Below are 13,613 nucleotides of genomic sequence, written 5' to 3' on the forward strand. Positions count from 1 at the left end.
GATAGAAGGTGGAAGGAGAGGGGGAGGGGGAAATAAGGAGAGAGAGATGGGAAGAGGGGGCAAAGGGAGATGGAGAGAGAGAGGTGGAAAGGGAGGGGGAGAGAGAGAGAGAGAGACATAGAGAGAGAGAGAGGGATGGAAAGAGAGGGGAGAGGAAAACAGAGAAGGAGAGAGGGAGACAGAGAGAAACGGAAAGAGATAAAGGGAGAGGGAAACAGAGAGACAGAGAGTGTGAGAAAGCAAAATAAATAGAGAGAAACAGAAGAAAGGTTGAGAGAGATTAAGGCAGAAAGAGTGTAGGAGAGGGAAACAGAGAGAGAGAGAGAGAAAGAGAGATAAAGAGAGAGAGAGAGAGACAGAGAGAGAGACAGAGAGAGAAACAGAGAGAGAGAGACACAGAAAGATTTGAGCAACAGATAAGAGAGAGGGAAACAGAGAGAGAGAGAGACAGAGAGAGAAAGAAAGATAAATCGGGAGAGAGAGAAAGAGAGATAAACAGAGGGAGAGAGAATGAGAGAGAAGGCGAGTGACAGATAGGAGAGAGAGAGGGAAACAGAGAGTGAGATGCAGTTAGGAAGAGAGATAAACAGAGAGCGTGAGACAAATGACATGGGAGATGGTGAGAGAAAGAGAGAGAGAGGGACGAAGGGAGACAGAGAGTGATAGGGAAACAGTGCAAGATGGAAAGAGCAATGGGAAGCAGCAGCAAGAGAGAGAGAGAGACAGAGAGACAGAGAGAGAGAGAGAGAGACAGAGAGACAGAGAGAGAGAGAGAGAGAGGGAGCGAGGGGCAGAGTCAAACGGGCTGTGATGGGTCCGACAGTGCTTCAAGGTCCTTGTTAAAGGTGTGCAGGACACTTGTGTAGCCAGAGAGGTGTGAGAGAGCTCAGCCAGGCATGTTAACCGCAGTGTCTGGAGTAACAGGCTGGGGCGGGGGGGGGGCGGGGGGGGGAAACGTGGGTCCCGTTAAACCCTGAGGAAGAGGGAGGCCAGGAGAGCAGCGAGGAGCTGCACCCTACACCAGGAGGCAGCGCTGGCTGAGTTACGGTCTAGGAGGCAGCTGCAGTCCTTGTCCGCGGGGTCCCTGGGCAACGGAGGTTGTGGGGGATCGGAGGCCGAGTCACAGTGCATCCAATCGCGGTGTGTGGAGTGAGCGGCGGGAGAGACAACCTCGACAGCACCGCCCCGCATCTTCCAGTATCGCTGCTCTTTGAAGAAGTAGGTGAAACCTGAGAGTGGGAGGTGGGGGGGTGGGTGCGAGAGACGCAGGGGGTCAGATTACGAAGCAGCACGTTCCGGGAGTCTGAACATTTCAGGTCAGGATTCACTCCGGGATCGTCACACGTCAGGAGTCACTCCGGGAGAGTCACACATCAGGATTCACTCCGGGAGAGTCACACTTCAGGAGTCACTCCGGGAGAGACAAACGTCAGGAGTCACTCCGGGAGAGACAAATGTCAGGAGTCACTCCGGGAGAGACAAACGTCAGGAGTCACTCCGGGAGAGACAAATGTCAGGAGTCACTCCGGGAGAGACAAACGTCAGGAGTCACTCCGGGAGAGACAAATGTCAGGAGTCACTCAGGGTGCGTCACACGTCAGGAGTCACTCAGGGTGCGTCACACGTCAGGAGTCACTCAGGGTGCGTCACACGTCAGGAGTCACTCCGGGAGATTCACACGTCAGGAGTCACTCCGGGAGATTCACACGTCAGGAGTCACTCCGGGAGAGACAAACGTCAGGAGTCACTCCGGGAGCGTCACACGTCAGGAGTCACTCCGGGAGAGACAAACGTCAGGAGTCACTCCGGGAAAGTCACACGTCAGGAGTCACTCCGGGAGGGTCACACGTCAGGAGTCACTCCGGGAGGGTCACACGTCAGGAGTCACTCCAGGAGAGTCACACGTCAGGAGTCACTCCGGGAGGGTCACACGTCAGGAGTCACTCCGGGAGAGTCACACGTCAGGATTCACTACGGGAGATTCACACGTCAGGAGTCTCTCCGGCAGCGAGAGTCACACGTCAGGAGTCACACTGGGAGCGTCACAAGTCAGGAGTCACTCCGGGAGAGTCACACATCAGGAGTCACTCCGGGAGAGTCACACATCAGGAGTCACTCCGGGAGAGTCACACGTCAGGAGTCTCACCGGGAGAGTCACACGTCAGGAGTCACACCGGGAGCGTCACAAGTCAGGAGTCACTCCGTGAGAGTCACACATCAGGAGTCACTCCGGGAGAGTCACACGTCAGGAGTCACTCCGGGAGCGAGAGTCACACGTCAGGAGTCACTCTGGGAGAGTCACACGTCAGGAGTCACTCCGGAAGGGTCACACGTCAGTAGTCAGTCCGGGAGCGCACCGTCAGGAGTCACTCCGGGAGAGTCACACGTCAGGAGTCACTCCGGGAGAGTCACACGTCAGGCGTCACTCCGGGAACGTCATACGTCAGGAGTCACTCCGGGAGAGTCACACGTCAGGAGTCACTCCGGGAACGTCACACGTCAGGATTTACTCCGGGAGAGTCACAAATCAGGAGTCACTCCGGGAGAGTCACACGTCAGGATTCACTCCGGGAGAGTCACACGTCAGGAGTCACTCCGGGAACGTCACACGTCAGGAGTCACTCCGGGAGAGTCACGCGTCAGGAGTCACTCCGGGAGAGTCACACGTCAGGAATCACTCCGGGAGAGTCACACGTCAGGAGTCACTCCGGGTGCGTCACACGTCAGGAGTCACTCCGGGAATGTCACATATCAGGAATGACTCCGGGAGAGTCACACGTCAGGAGTCACTCCGGGAGCGTCACACGTCAGGAGACACTCCGGGAGCGTCACACGTCAGGAGTCACTCCGGGAGCGTCACACGTCATGATTCACTCCGGGAGCGTCACAAGTCAGGATTCATCGGGGAGAGTCACACATCAGGAGTCACACCGGGAGTGTCACACATCAGGAGTCACTACGGGAGCGTCACATGTCAGGAGTCACTCCCGGAGAGTGGCACGTCAGGAGTCACTCTGGGAGCGTCGCAGGTCAGGAGTCACTCCGGGAGCGTCACACGTCAGGAGACACTCCGGGAGAGTCACACAACAGGAGTCACTCCGGGAGCGTCACAAGTCAGGAGTCACTCCGGGAGCATCACACGTCATGATTCACTCCGGGAGCGTCACACGTCAGGACTCACTCCGGGAGAGTCACACATCAGGAGTCACTCCGGGAGTGTCACACATCAGGAGTCACTACGGGAGCGTCACATGTCAGGAGTCACTCCCGGAGAGTCGCACGTCAGGCGTCACTCCGGGAGCGTCGCTGGTCAGGAGTCACTCCGGGAGAGCCACACGTCAGGAGTCACTCCGGGAGAGTCACAAGTCAGGAGTCACTCCGGGAGAGCCACACGTCAGGAGTCACTCCGGGAATGTCACATATCAGGAGTGACTAACGGAGAGTCACACGTCAGGAGTCACTCCGGGAGAGTCACACGTCAGGAGTCAATCCGGGAGAGTCACACGTCAGGAGTCACACCACGAGAGTCACACGTCAGGATTCACTCCGGGAGCGTCACACGTCAGGAGTCATTCCGGGAATGTCACACGTCAGGAGTTACTCCGGGAGCGTCACACGTCAGGAGTCACTCCGGGTTCGTCACACGTCAGGAGTCACTCCGGGAACGTCACACGTCAGGAGTCACTCCGGGAACGTCACACGTAGGAGACACTCCGGGAAAGTCACCCGTCCGGAGTTACTCCGGGAGAGTCACACGTCAGGAGTCACTCCGGGAACGTCACACGTCAGGAGTCACTCCGGGAGAGTCACACGTCAGGAGTCACTCCGGGAATGTCACATGTCAGGAGTCACTCCGGGAGCGTCAAATGTCAGGAGTCACTCTGGGTTCGTCACACGTCAGGAGTCACTCCGGGAGCGTCACACGTCAGGAGTTACACCAGGAGCGTCACACGTCAGGAGTCACTCCGGGAGAGTCACACGTCAGGAGTCACTACGGGAGAGTCACACGACAGGAGTCACTCCGGGAATGTCAGACGTCAGGAGTCACTCAGGGAGAGTCACACGTCAGGCGTCACTCCGGGTGCGTCTCACGTCAGGAGTCACTCCGGGAATGTCACATATCAGGAGTGACTCCCGGAGAGTCACACGTCAGGAGTCACTCCGGGAGAGTCACACGTCAGGAGTCACACCACGAGAGTCACACGTCAGGAGTCACTCCGGGAGCGTCACACGTCATGAGTCATTCCGGGAATGTCACACGTCAGGAGTTACTCCGGGAGCGTCACACGTCAGGAGTCAATCCGGGTTCGTCACACGTCAGGAGTCACTCCGGGAACGTCACAGGTCAGGAGTCACTCCGGGAACGTCACACGTAGGAGACACTCCGGGAAAGTCACACGTCCGGAGTTACTCCGGGAGAGTCACACGTCAGGAGTCACTCCGGGAACGTCACACGTCAGGAGTCACTCCGGGAGAGTCACACGTCAGGAGTCACTCCGGGAATGTCACATGTCAAGAGTCACTCCGGGAGCGTCAAACGTCAGGAGTCACTCTGGGTTCGTCACACGTCAGGAGTCACACCGGGAGCGTCACACGTCAGGAGTCATTCCGGGAGAGTCACACGTCAGGAGTCACTCCGGGAGAGTCACACGTCAGGAGTCACTCCGGGAGCGTCACACGTCAGGAGTTACACCAGAAGCGTCACACGTCAGGAGTCACTCCGGGAGAGTCACACGTCAGCAGTAACTCCGGGAGCGTCACACGTCAGGAGTCACTCCGGGAGAGTCACACGTCAAGAATCATCCAGTAGCGTCACACGTCAGGAGTCACCCTGGGAGAGTCAAACGTCAGGAGTAACTCCAGGAGCGTCACACGTCAGGAGTCACTCCGGGAGCGTCACACGTTAGGAGACTCTCCGGGAGCTTCACACGTCAGGAGTCACTCCGGCAGAGTCACACATCAGGAGGCTCTCCGGGAACGTCAAACGACAGGAGTCACTCTGGGAGCGTCACACGTCAGGAGACTCTCCGGGAGAGTCACATGTCAGGAGTCACTCCGGGAGAGTCACATGTCAGGAGTCACTCCGGGAGAGTCACACGTCAGGAGTCACTCAGGGTGCGTCACACGTCAGGAGTCTCTCCGGAGAGTCACATGTCAGGAGTCACTCCGTTAGCGTCACAAGTCAGGAGTCACTCCGGGAGAGTCACACGTTAGAATTCACTCCGGGAGAGTCACACGTCAGGATTCACTCCGGGAGCATCACTCGTCAGGAGTCACTCCGGGAGCGTCACACGTCAGGAGTCAGTCAGGGTGCGTCACACGTCAGGAGTCACTCCGGGAGAGTCACACGTCAGGAGTCACTCCGGTAGCGTCACACATCAGGAGTCACTCCGGGAGAGTCACACGTCAGAATTCACTCCGGGAGCGTCACTCGTCAGGAGTCACTCCGGGAGCGTCACACGTCAGGAGTCACTCCGGGAGAGTCACATGTCAGGAGTAACTTACGAGAGTCACACATCGGGAGTCACTCTAGGAGCGTCACACTTCAGGATTCACTCCGGTTGCGTCATACGACAGGTGTCACTCCGGGAGAGTCACACGTCAGGATTCACTCCGGGAGAGTCACACGACAGGAGTCACACCGGGAGAGTCACACGTCAGCAGTAACTCCGGGAGCGTCACACGTCAGCAGTCACTCCGGGAGAGTCACACGTCAAGAATCATCCAGTAGCGTCACACGTCAGGAGTCACCGATGGAGAGTCAAACGTCAGGAGTAACTCCAGGAGCGTCACACGTCAGGAGTCACTCCGGGAGAGTCACATGTCAGGAGTCACTCCGGGAGAGTCATACGTCAGGAGTCACTCCGGGAGAGTCACACGTCAGGAGTCACTCCGGGAGCGTCAAACGTCAGGAGTCTCACCGGGAGAGTCACACGTCAGGAGGCTCTCAGGGAGCGTCACACGTCATGATTCACTCCGGGAGATTGACACGTAAGGAGTCACTCCGGGAGAGTCACACGTCAAGAATCATCCAGTAGCGTCACACGTCCGGAGTCACCCCGGGAGAGTCACACGTCAGGAGTCACTCCGGGAGCGTCACACGTTAGGAGACTCTCCGGGAGCTTCACACGTCAGGAATCACTCCGGGAGAGTCACACGTCAGGAGTCACTCCGGGAGCGTCAAACGTCAGGAGTCTCACCGGGAGAGTCACACGTCAGGAGGCTCTCAGGGAGCGTCACACGTCATGATTCACTCCGGGAGATTGACACGTCAGGAGTCACTCCGGGAGCGTCACACGTCGGGAGTCACTCAGGGAGAGTCTCATGTCAGGAGTCACTCCGGGAGAGTCACACGTCAGGAGTCACTCAGGGTGCGTCACATGTCAGGAGTCACTCCGGGAGAGTCACACGTCAGGATTCACTCCGGGAGCGTCACACGTCAGCAGTAACTCCGGGAGCATCACACGTCCGGATTCACTCCGGGAGAATCACACGTCAGGAGTCACTCCGGGAGAGTCACACGTCAGGAGTCACTCTGGGAGTGTCACACATCAGGAGTCACTACGGGAGCGTTACATGTCAGGAGTCACCCCCGGAGAGTCGCACTTCAGGAGTCACTCCGGGAGCGTCGCAGGTCAGGAGTCACTCCGGGAGCGTCACACATCAGGAGTCACTCCGGGAGCGTCACACGTCAGGAGTCACACCGGGAGCGTCACACGTCAGGAGTCTCAGCCGGAGAGTCACACGCCAGGAGTCACTCCAGGAGATTGACACGTCAGGAGTGACTACGGGAGCATCACACGTCAGGAATCACTCCGGGAGAGTCACACGTCAGGAGTCACTCCGGGAGAGTCACACGTCAGGAGTCACTCCGGGAGAGACACAAGTCAGGAGTCACTCAGGGTGCGTCACAAGTCAGGAGAGACTCTGGGAGAGTCACACGTCAGGAGTCACTCCGTGAGAGTCACACGTCAGGATTCACTCCGGGAGAGTCACACGACAGGAGTCACACCGGGAGATTCACACGTCAGCAGTAACTCCGGAAACGTCACACGTAAGGAGTCACTCCGGGAGAGTCACACGTCAAGAATCATCCAGTAGCGTCACACGTCAGGAGTCACCCCGGGAGAGTCAAACGTCAGGAATCACTCCAGGAGCGTCACACGTCAGGAGTCACTCCGGGAGCGTCACACGTTAGGAGACTCTCCGGGAGCTTCAAACGTCAGGAATCACTCCGGGAGAGTCACACGTCAGCAGTCACTGCGGGAGCGTCAAACATCAGGATTCTCACCGGGAGAGTCACACGTCAGGAGGCTCTCAGGGAGCGTCACACGTCATTATTCACTCCGGGAGATTGACACGTCAGGAGTCACTACGGGAGCGTCACACGTCAGGAGTCACTCCGGGAGAGTCACACGTCAGGAGTCACTCCGGGAGAGACACACGTCAGGAGTCACTCAAGGTGCGTCACACGTCAGGAGAGACTCTGGGAGAGTCACACGTGAGGAGTCACTCCGTGAGAGTGACACGTCAGGATTCACTCCGGGAGAGTCACACGTCAGGATTCTCTCCGGGAGAGTCACACGTCAGGAGTCACTCCAGGAGATTCACACGTCAGGAGTCACTCCGGGTGCGTCACACGTCAGGAGTCACTCTGGGAGCGTCACACGTCAGGAGTCACTCCGTGAGAGTGACACGTCAGGATTCACTCCGGGAGAGTCACACGTCAGGATTCTCTCCGGGAGAGTCACACGTCAGGAGTCATTCCGGGAGCGTCACACCTCAGGATGCACTCCGGGAGAGTCACACGTCAGGAGTCACTCCGGGAGAGTCACACGTCAGGAGTCACTCCGGGAGCGTCAAACGTCAGGAGTCTCACCGGGAGAGTCACACGTCAGGAGGCTCTCAGGGAGCGTCACACGTCGGGAGTCACTCAGGGAGAGTCTCATGTCAGGAGTCACTCCGGGAGAGTCACACGTCAGGAGTCACTCAGGGTGCGTCACACGTCAGGAGTCACTCCGGGAGAGTCACACGTCAGGATTCACTCCGGGAGCGTCACACGTCAGCAGTAACTCCGGGAGCATCACACGTCCGGATTCACTCCGGGAGCGTCACACGTCAGGAGTCACTCCGGGAGCGTCACACATCAGGAGTCTCACCGGGAGAGTCACACGTCAGGAGGCTCTCAGGGAGCGTCACACGTCATTATTCACTCCGGGAGATTGACACATCAGGAGTCACTACGGGAGCGTCACACGTCAGGAGTCACTCCGGGAGCGTCACACGTCAGGAGTCAGTCCGGGAGGGTCACACGTCAGGAGTCACTCCAGGAGCGTCACACGTCAGGAGTCACTCCGGGAGTGTCACACGTCAGGAGTCACTCCGTGAGAGTCACACGTCAGGATTCACTCCGGGAGAGTCACACGTCAGGATTCTCTCCGGGAGAGTCACATGGCAGAAGTCACTCCCGGACAGTTGCACGTCAGGCGTCACTCCGGGAGCGTCGCAGGTCAGGATTCACTCCGGGAGCGTCACACGTCAGGAGTCACTCCGGGAGAGTCACACGTCAGGAGTCACACCGGGAGTGTCACACGTCAGGAGTCACTCCGGGAGAGTCACACGTCAGGAGTCACTCTGGGAGTGTCACACATCAGGAGTCACTACGGGAGCGTTACATGTCAGGAGTCACCCCCGGAGAGTCGCACTTCAGGAGTCACTCCGGGAGCGTCGCAGGTCAGGAGTCACTCCGGGAGCGTCACACATCAGGAGTCACTCCGGGAGCGTCACACGTCAGGAGTCACACCGGGAGCGTCACACGTCAGGAGTCTCAGCCGGAGAGTCACACGCCAGGAGTCACTCCAGGAGATTGACACGTCAGGAGTGACTACGGGAGCATCACACGTCAGGAATCACTCCGGGAGAGTCACACGTCAGGAGTCACTCCGGGAGAGTCACAAGTCAGGAGTCACTCAGGGTGCGTCACAAGTCAGGAGAGACTCTGGGAGAGTCACACGTCAGGAGTCACTCCGTGAGAGTCACACGTCAGGATTCACTCCGGGAGAGTCACACGACAGGAGTCACACCGGGAGATTCACACGTCAGCAGTAACTCCGGAAACGTCACACGTAAGGAGTCACTCCGGGAGAGTCACACGTCAAGAATCATCCAGTAGCGTCACACGTCAGGAGTCACCCCGGGAGAGTCAAACGTCAGGAATCACTCCAGGAGCGTCACACGTCAGGAGTCACTCCGGGAGCGTCACACGTTAGGAGACACTCCGGGAGCTTCAAACGTCAGGAATCACTCCGGGAGAGTCACACGTCAGCAGTCACTGCGGGAGCGTCAAACATCAGGATTCTCACCGGGAGAGTCACACGTCAGGAGGCTCTCAGGGAGCGTCACACGTCATTATTCACTCCGGGAGATTGACACGTCAGGAGTCACTACGGGAGCTTCACACGTCAGGATTCACTCCGGGAGAGTCACACGTCAGGAGTCACTCCGGGAGAGACACACGTCAGGAGTCACTCAAGGTGCGTCACACGTCAGGAGAGACTCTGGGAGAGTCACACGTGAGGAGTCACTCCGTGAGAGTGACACGTCAGGATTCACTCCGGGAGAGTCACACGTCAGGATTCTCTCCGGGAGAGTCACACGTCAGGAGTCACTCCAGGAGATTCACACGTCAGGAGTCACTCCGGGTGCGTCACACGTCAGGAGTCACTCTGGGAGCGTCACACGTCAGGAGTCACTCCGTGAGAGTGACACGTCAGGATTCACTCCGGGAGAGTCACACGTCAGGATTCTCTCCGGGAGAGTCACACGTCAGGAGTCATTCCGGGAGCGTCACACCTCAGGATGCACTCCGGGAGAGTCACACGTCAGGAGTCACTCCGGGAGAGTCACACGTCAGGAGTCACTCCGGGAGCGTCAAACGTCAGGAGTCTCACCGGGAGAGTCACACGTCAGGAGGCTCTCAGGGAGCGTCACACGTCGGGAGTCACTCAGGGAGAGTCTCATGTCAGGAGTCACTCCGGGAGAGTCACACGTCAGGAGTCACTCAGGGTGCGTCACACGTCAGGAGTCACTCCGGGAGAGTCACACGTCAGGATTCACTCCGGGAGCGTCACACGTCAGCAGTAACTCCGGGAGCATCACACGTCCGGATTCACTCCGGGAGCGTCACACGTCAGGAGTCACTCCGGGAGCGTCACACATCAGGAGTCTCACCGGGAGAGTCACACGTCAGGAGGCTCTCAGGGAGCGTCACACGTCATTATTCACTCCGGGAGATTGACACATCAGGAGTCACTACGGGAGCGTCACACGTCAGGAGTCACTCCGGGAGCGTCACACGTCAGGAGTCAGTCCGGGAGGGTCACACGTCAGGAGTCACTCCAGGAGCGTCACACGTCAGGAGTCACTCCGGGAGTGTCACACGTCAGGAGTCACTCCGTGAGAGTCACACGTCAGGATTCACTCCGGGAGAGTCACACGTCAGGATTCTCTCCGGGAGAGTCACATGGCAGAAGTCACTCCCGGACAGTTGCACGTCAGGCGTCACTCCGGGAGCGTCGCAGGTCAGGATTCACTCCGGGAGCGTCACACGTCAGGAGTCACTCCGGGAGAGTCACACGTCAGGAGTCACACCGGGAGTGTCACACGTCAGGAGTCACTCCGGGAGAGCCACACGTCAGGAGTCACTCCGGGAGCGTCACACGTCAGGAGTCACTCCGGGAGAGTCACACGTCAGGAGTCACTCCGGGAGCGTCACACGTCAGGAGTCAGTCCGGGAGGGTCACACGTCAGGAGTCACTCCGGGAGCGTCACACGTCAGGATTCTCTCCGGGAGAGTCACATGTCAGAAGTCACTCCCGGACAGTTGCACGTCAGGCGTCACTCCGGGAGCGTCGCAGGTCAGGAGTCACTCCGGGAGCGTCACACGTCAGGAGTCACTCCGGGAGAGTCACACGTCAGGAGTCACACCGGGAGTGTCACACGTCAGGAGTCACTCCGGGAGAGCCACACGTCAGGAGTCACTCCGGGAGCGTCACACGTCAGGAGTCACTCCGGGAGTGTCACACGTCAGGAGTCACTCCGGGAGCGTCACACGTCAGGAGTCAGTCCGGGAGGGTCACACGTCAGGAGTCACTCCGGGAGCGTCACACGTCAGGAGACTCTCCGGGAGCGTCACACGTCAGGAGTCACTCCGGGAGAGTCACACGTCAGGAGTCACTCCGTGAGAGTCACACGTCAGGAGTCACTCCGGGAGATTCACACGACAGGAGTCACTCCGGAGCGTCACACGTCGGGAGTCACTCCAGGAGAGTCACACGTCAGGAGTCACTCAGGGTGCGTCACACGTCTGGAGTCACTCTGGGAGAGTCACATGTCAGGAGTCACTCCGGGAGAGTCACACGTCAGGATTTACTCCGGGAGCGTCACATGTCAGGAGTCTCTCCGGGAGCGTCACACGTCAGGATTCACTCCGGGAGAGTCACACGTCAGGAGTCACTCCGGGAGAGTCACACGTCAGGAGTCACTCTGGGAGTGTCACACGTCAGGATTCACTCCGGGAGAGTCACACGTCAGCAGTAACTCCGGGAGCATCACACGTCCGGATTCACTCCGGGAGAGTCACACGTCAGGAGTCACTCCGGGAGCGTCACACATCAGGAGTCACTACGGGAGCGTCACATGTCAGGAGTCACTCCGGGAGAGTAACATGTCAGGGGTCACTTAGGAGAGTCACACATCGGGAGTCACTCTAGGAGCGTCACACTTCAGGATTCACTCCGGTTGCATCATACGTCAGGTGTCACTCCGGGAGAGTCACACGTCAGGATTCACTCCGGGAGAGTCACACGACAGGAGTCACACCGGGAGATTCACACGTCAGCAGTAACTCCGGAAACGTCACACGTAAGGAGTCACTCCGGGAGAGTCACACGTCAAGAATCATCCAGTAGCGTCACACGTCAGGAGTCACCCCGGGAGAGTCAAACGTCAGGAATCACTCCAGGAGCGTCACACGTCAGGAGTCACTCCGGGAGCGTCACACGTTAGGAGACTCTCCGGGAGCTTCACACGTCAGGAATCACTCCGGGCGAGTCACACGTCAGGAGTCACTGCGGGAGCGTCAAACATCAGGATTCTCACCGGGAGAGTCACACGTCAGGAGGCTCTCAGGGAGCGTCACACGTCATTATTCACTCCGGGAGATTGACACGTCAGGAGTCACTACGGGAGCGTCACACGTCAGGAGTCACTCCGGGAGAGTCACACGTCAGGAGTCACTCCGGGAGAGACACACGTCAGGAGTCACTCAAGGTGTGTCACACGTCAGGAGAGACTCTGGGAGAGTCACACGTGAGGAGTCACTCCGTGAGAGTGACACGTCAGGATTCACTCCGGGAGAGTCACACGTCAGGATTCTCTCCGGGAGAGTCACACGTCAGGAGTCACTCCAGGAGATTCACACGTCAGGAGTCACTCCGGGTGCGTCACACGTCAGGAGTCACTCTGGGAGCGTCACACGTCAGGAGTCACTCCGTGAGAGTGACACGTCAGGATTCACTCCGGGAGAGTCACACGTCAGGATTCTCTCCGGGAGAGTCACACGTCAGGAGTCATTCCGGGAGCGTCACACCTCAGGATGCACTCCGGGAGAGTCACACGTCAGGAGTCACTCCGGGAGAGTCACACGTCAGGAGTCACTCCGGGAGAGACACAAGTCAGGAGTCACTCAGGGTGCGTCACAAGTCAGGAGAGACTCTGGGAGAGTCACACGTCAGGAGTCACTCCGTGAGAGTCACACGTCAGGATTCACTCCGGGAGAGTCACACGACAGGAGTCACACCGGGAGATTCACACGTCAGGAGTCAGTCCGGGAGGGTCACACGTCAGGAGTCACTCCGGGAGCGTCACACGTCAGGAGACTCTCCGGGAGCGTCACACGTCAGGAGTCACTCCGGGAGAGTCACACGTCAGGAGTCACTCCGTGAGAGTCACACGTCAGGAGTCACTCCGGGAGATTCACACGACAGGAGTCACTTGGAGCGTCACACGTCGGGAGTCACTCCAGGAGAGTCACACGTCAGGAGTCACTCAGGGTGCGTCACACGTCAGGAGTCACTCTGGGAGAGTCACATGTCAGGAGTCACTCCGGGAGTGTCACACGTCAGGATTTACTCCGGGAGCGTCACATGTCAGGAGTCTCTCCGGGAGCGTCACACGTCAGGATTCACTCCGGGAGAGTCACACGTCAGGAGTCACTCCGGGAGAGTCACACGTCAGGAGTCACTCTGGGAGTGTCACACGTCAGGATTCACTCCGGGAGAGTCACACGTCAGCAGTAAATCCGGGAGCATCACACGTCCGGATTCACTCCGGAAGAGTCACACGTCAGGAGTCACTCCGGGAGCGTCACACATCAGGAGTCACTACGGGAGCGTCACATGTCAGGAGTCACTCCGGGAGAGTAACATGTCAGGAGTCACTTAGGAGAGTCACACATCGGGAGTCACTCTAGGAGCGTCACACTTCAGGATTCACTCCGGTTGCATCACACGTCAGGATTCACTCCGGGAGAGTCACACGACAGGAGTCACACC

At 58.3% G+C, this 13,613-nt stretch overlaps 1 protein-coding gene across 1 annotated transcript in view; it reads right to left on the minus strand.

Moving 5' to 3' along the window:
• Positions 1-966: 966 nt before the first annotated feature.
• The window catches only part of LOC121274935 (matrix metalloproteinase-17-like), a 117,211-nt gene continuing 104,564 nt past the window's right edge, over positions 967-13,613 (minus strand). Inside the window, exon 4 of the mRNA XM_041182308.1 lies at positions 967-1,229. Coding sequence (XP_041038242.1) covers positions 967-1,229 — 263 coding nt within the window. The remainder of the gene's footprint in view (positions 1,230-13,613) is intronic.

This window comes from Carcharodon carcharias, assembly GCF_017639515.1.
Source record: "Carcharodon carcharias isolate sCarCar2 chromosome 39 unlocalized genomic scaffold, sCarCar2.pri SUPER_39_unloc_12, whole genome shotgun sequence".
Lineage (NCBI taxonomy): Eukaryota > Metazoa > Chordata > Chondrichthyes > Lamniformes > Lamnidae > Carcharodon > Carcharodon carcharias.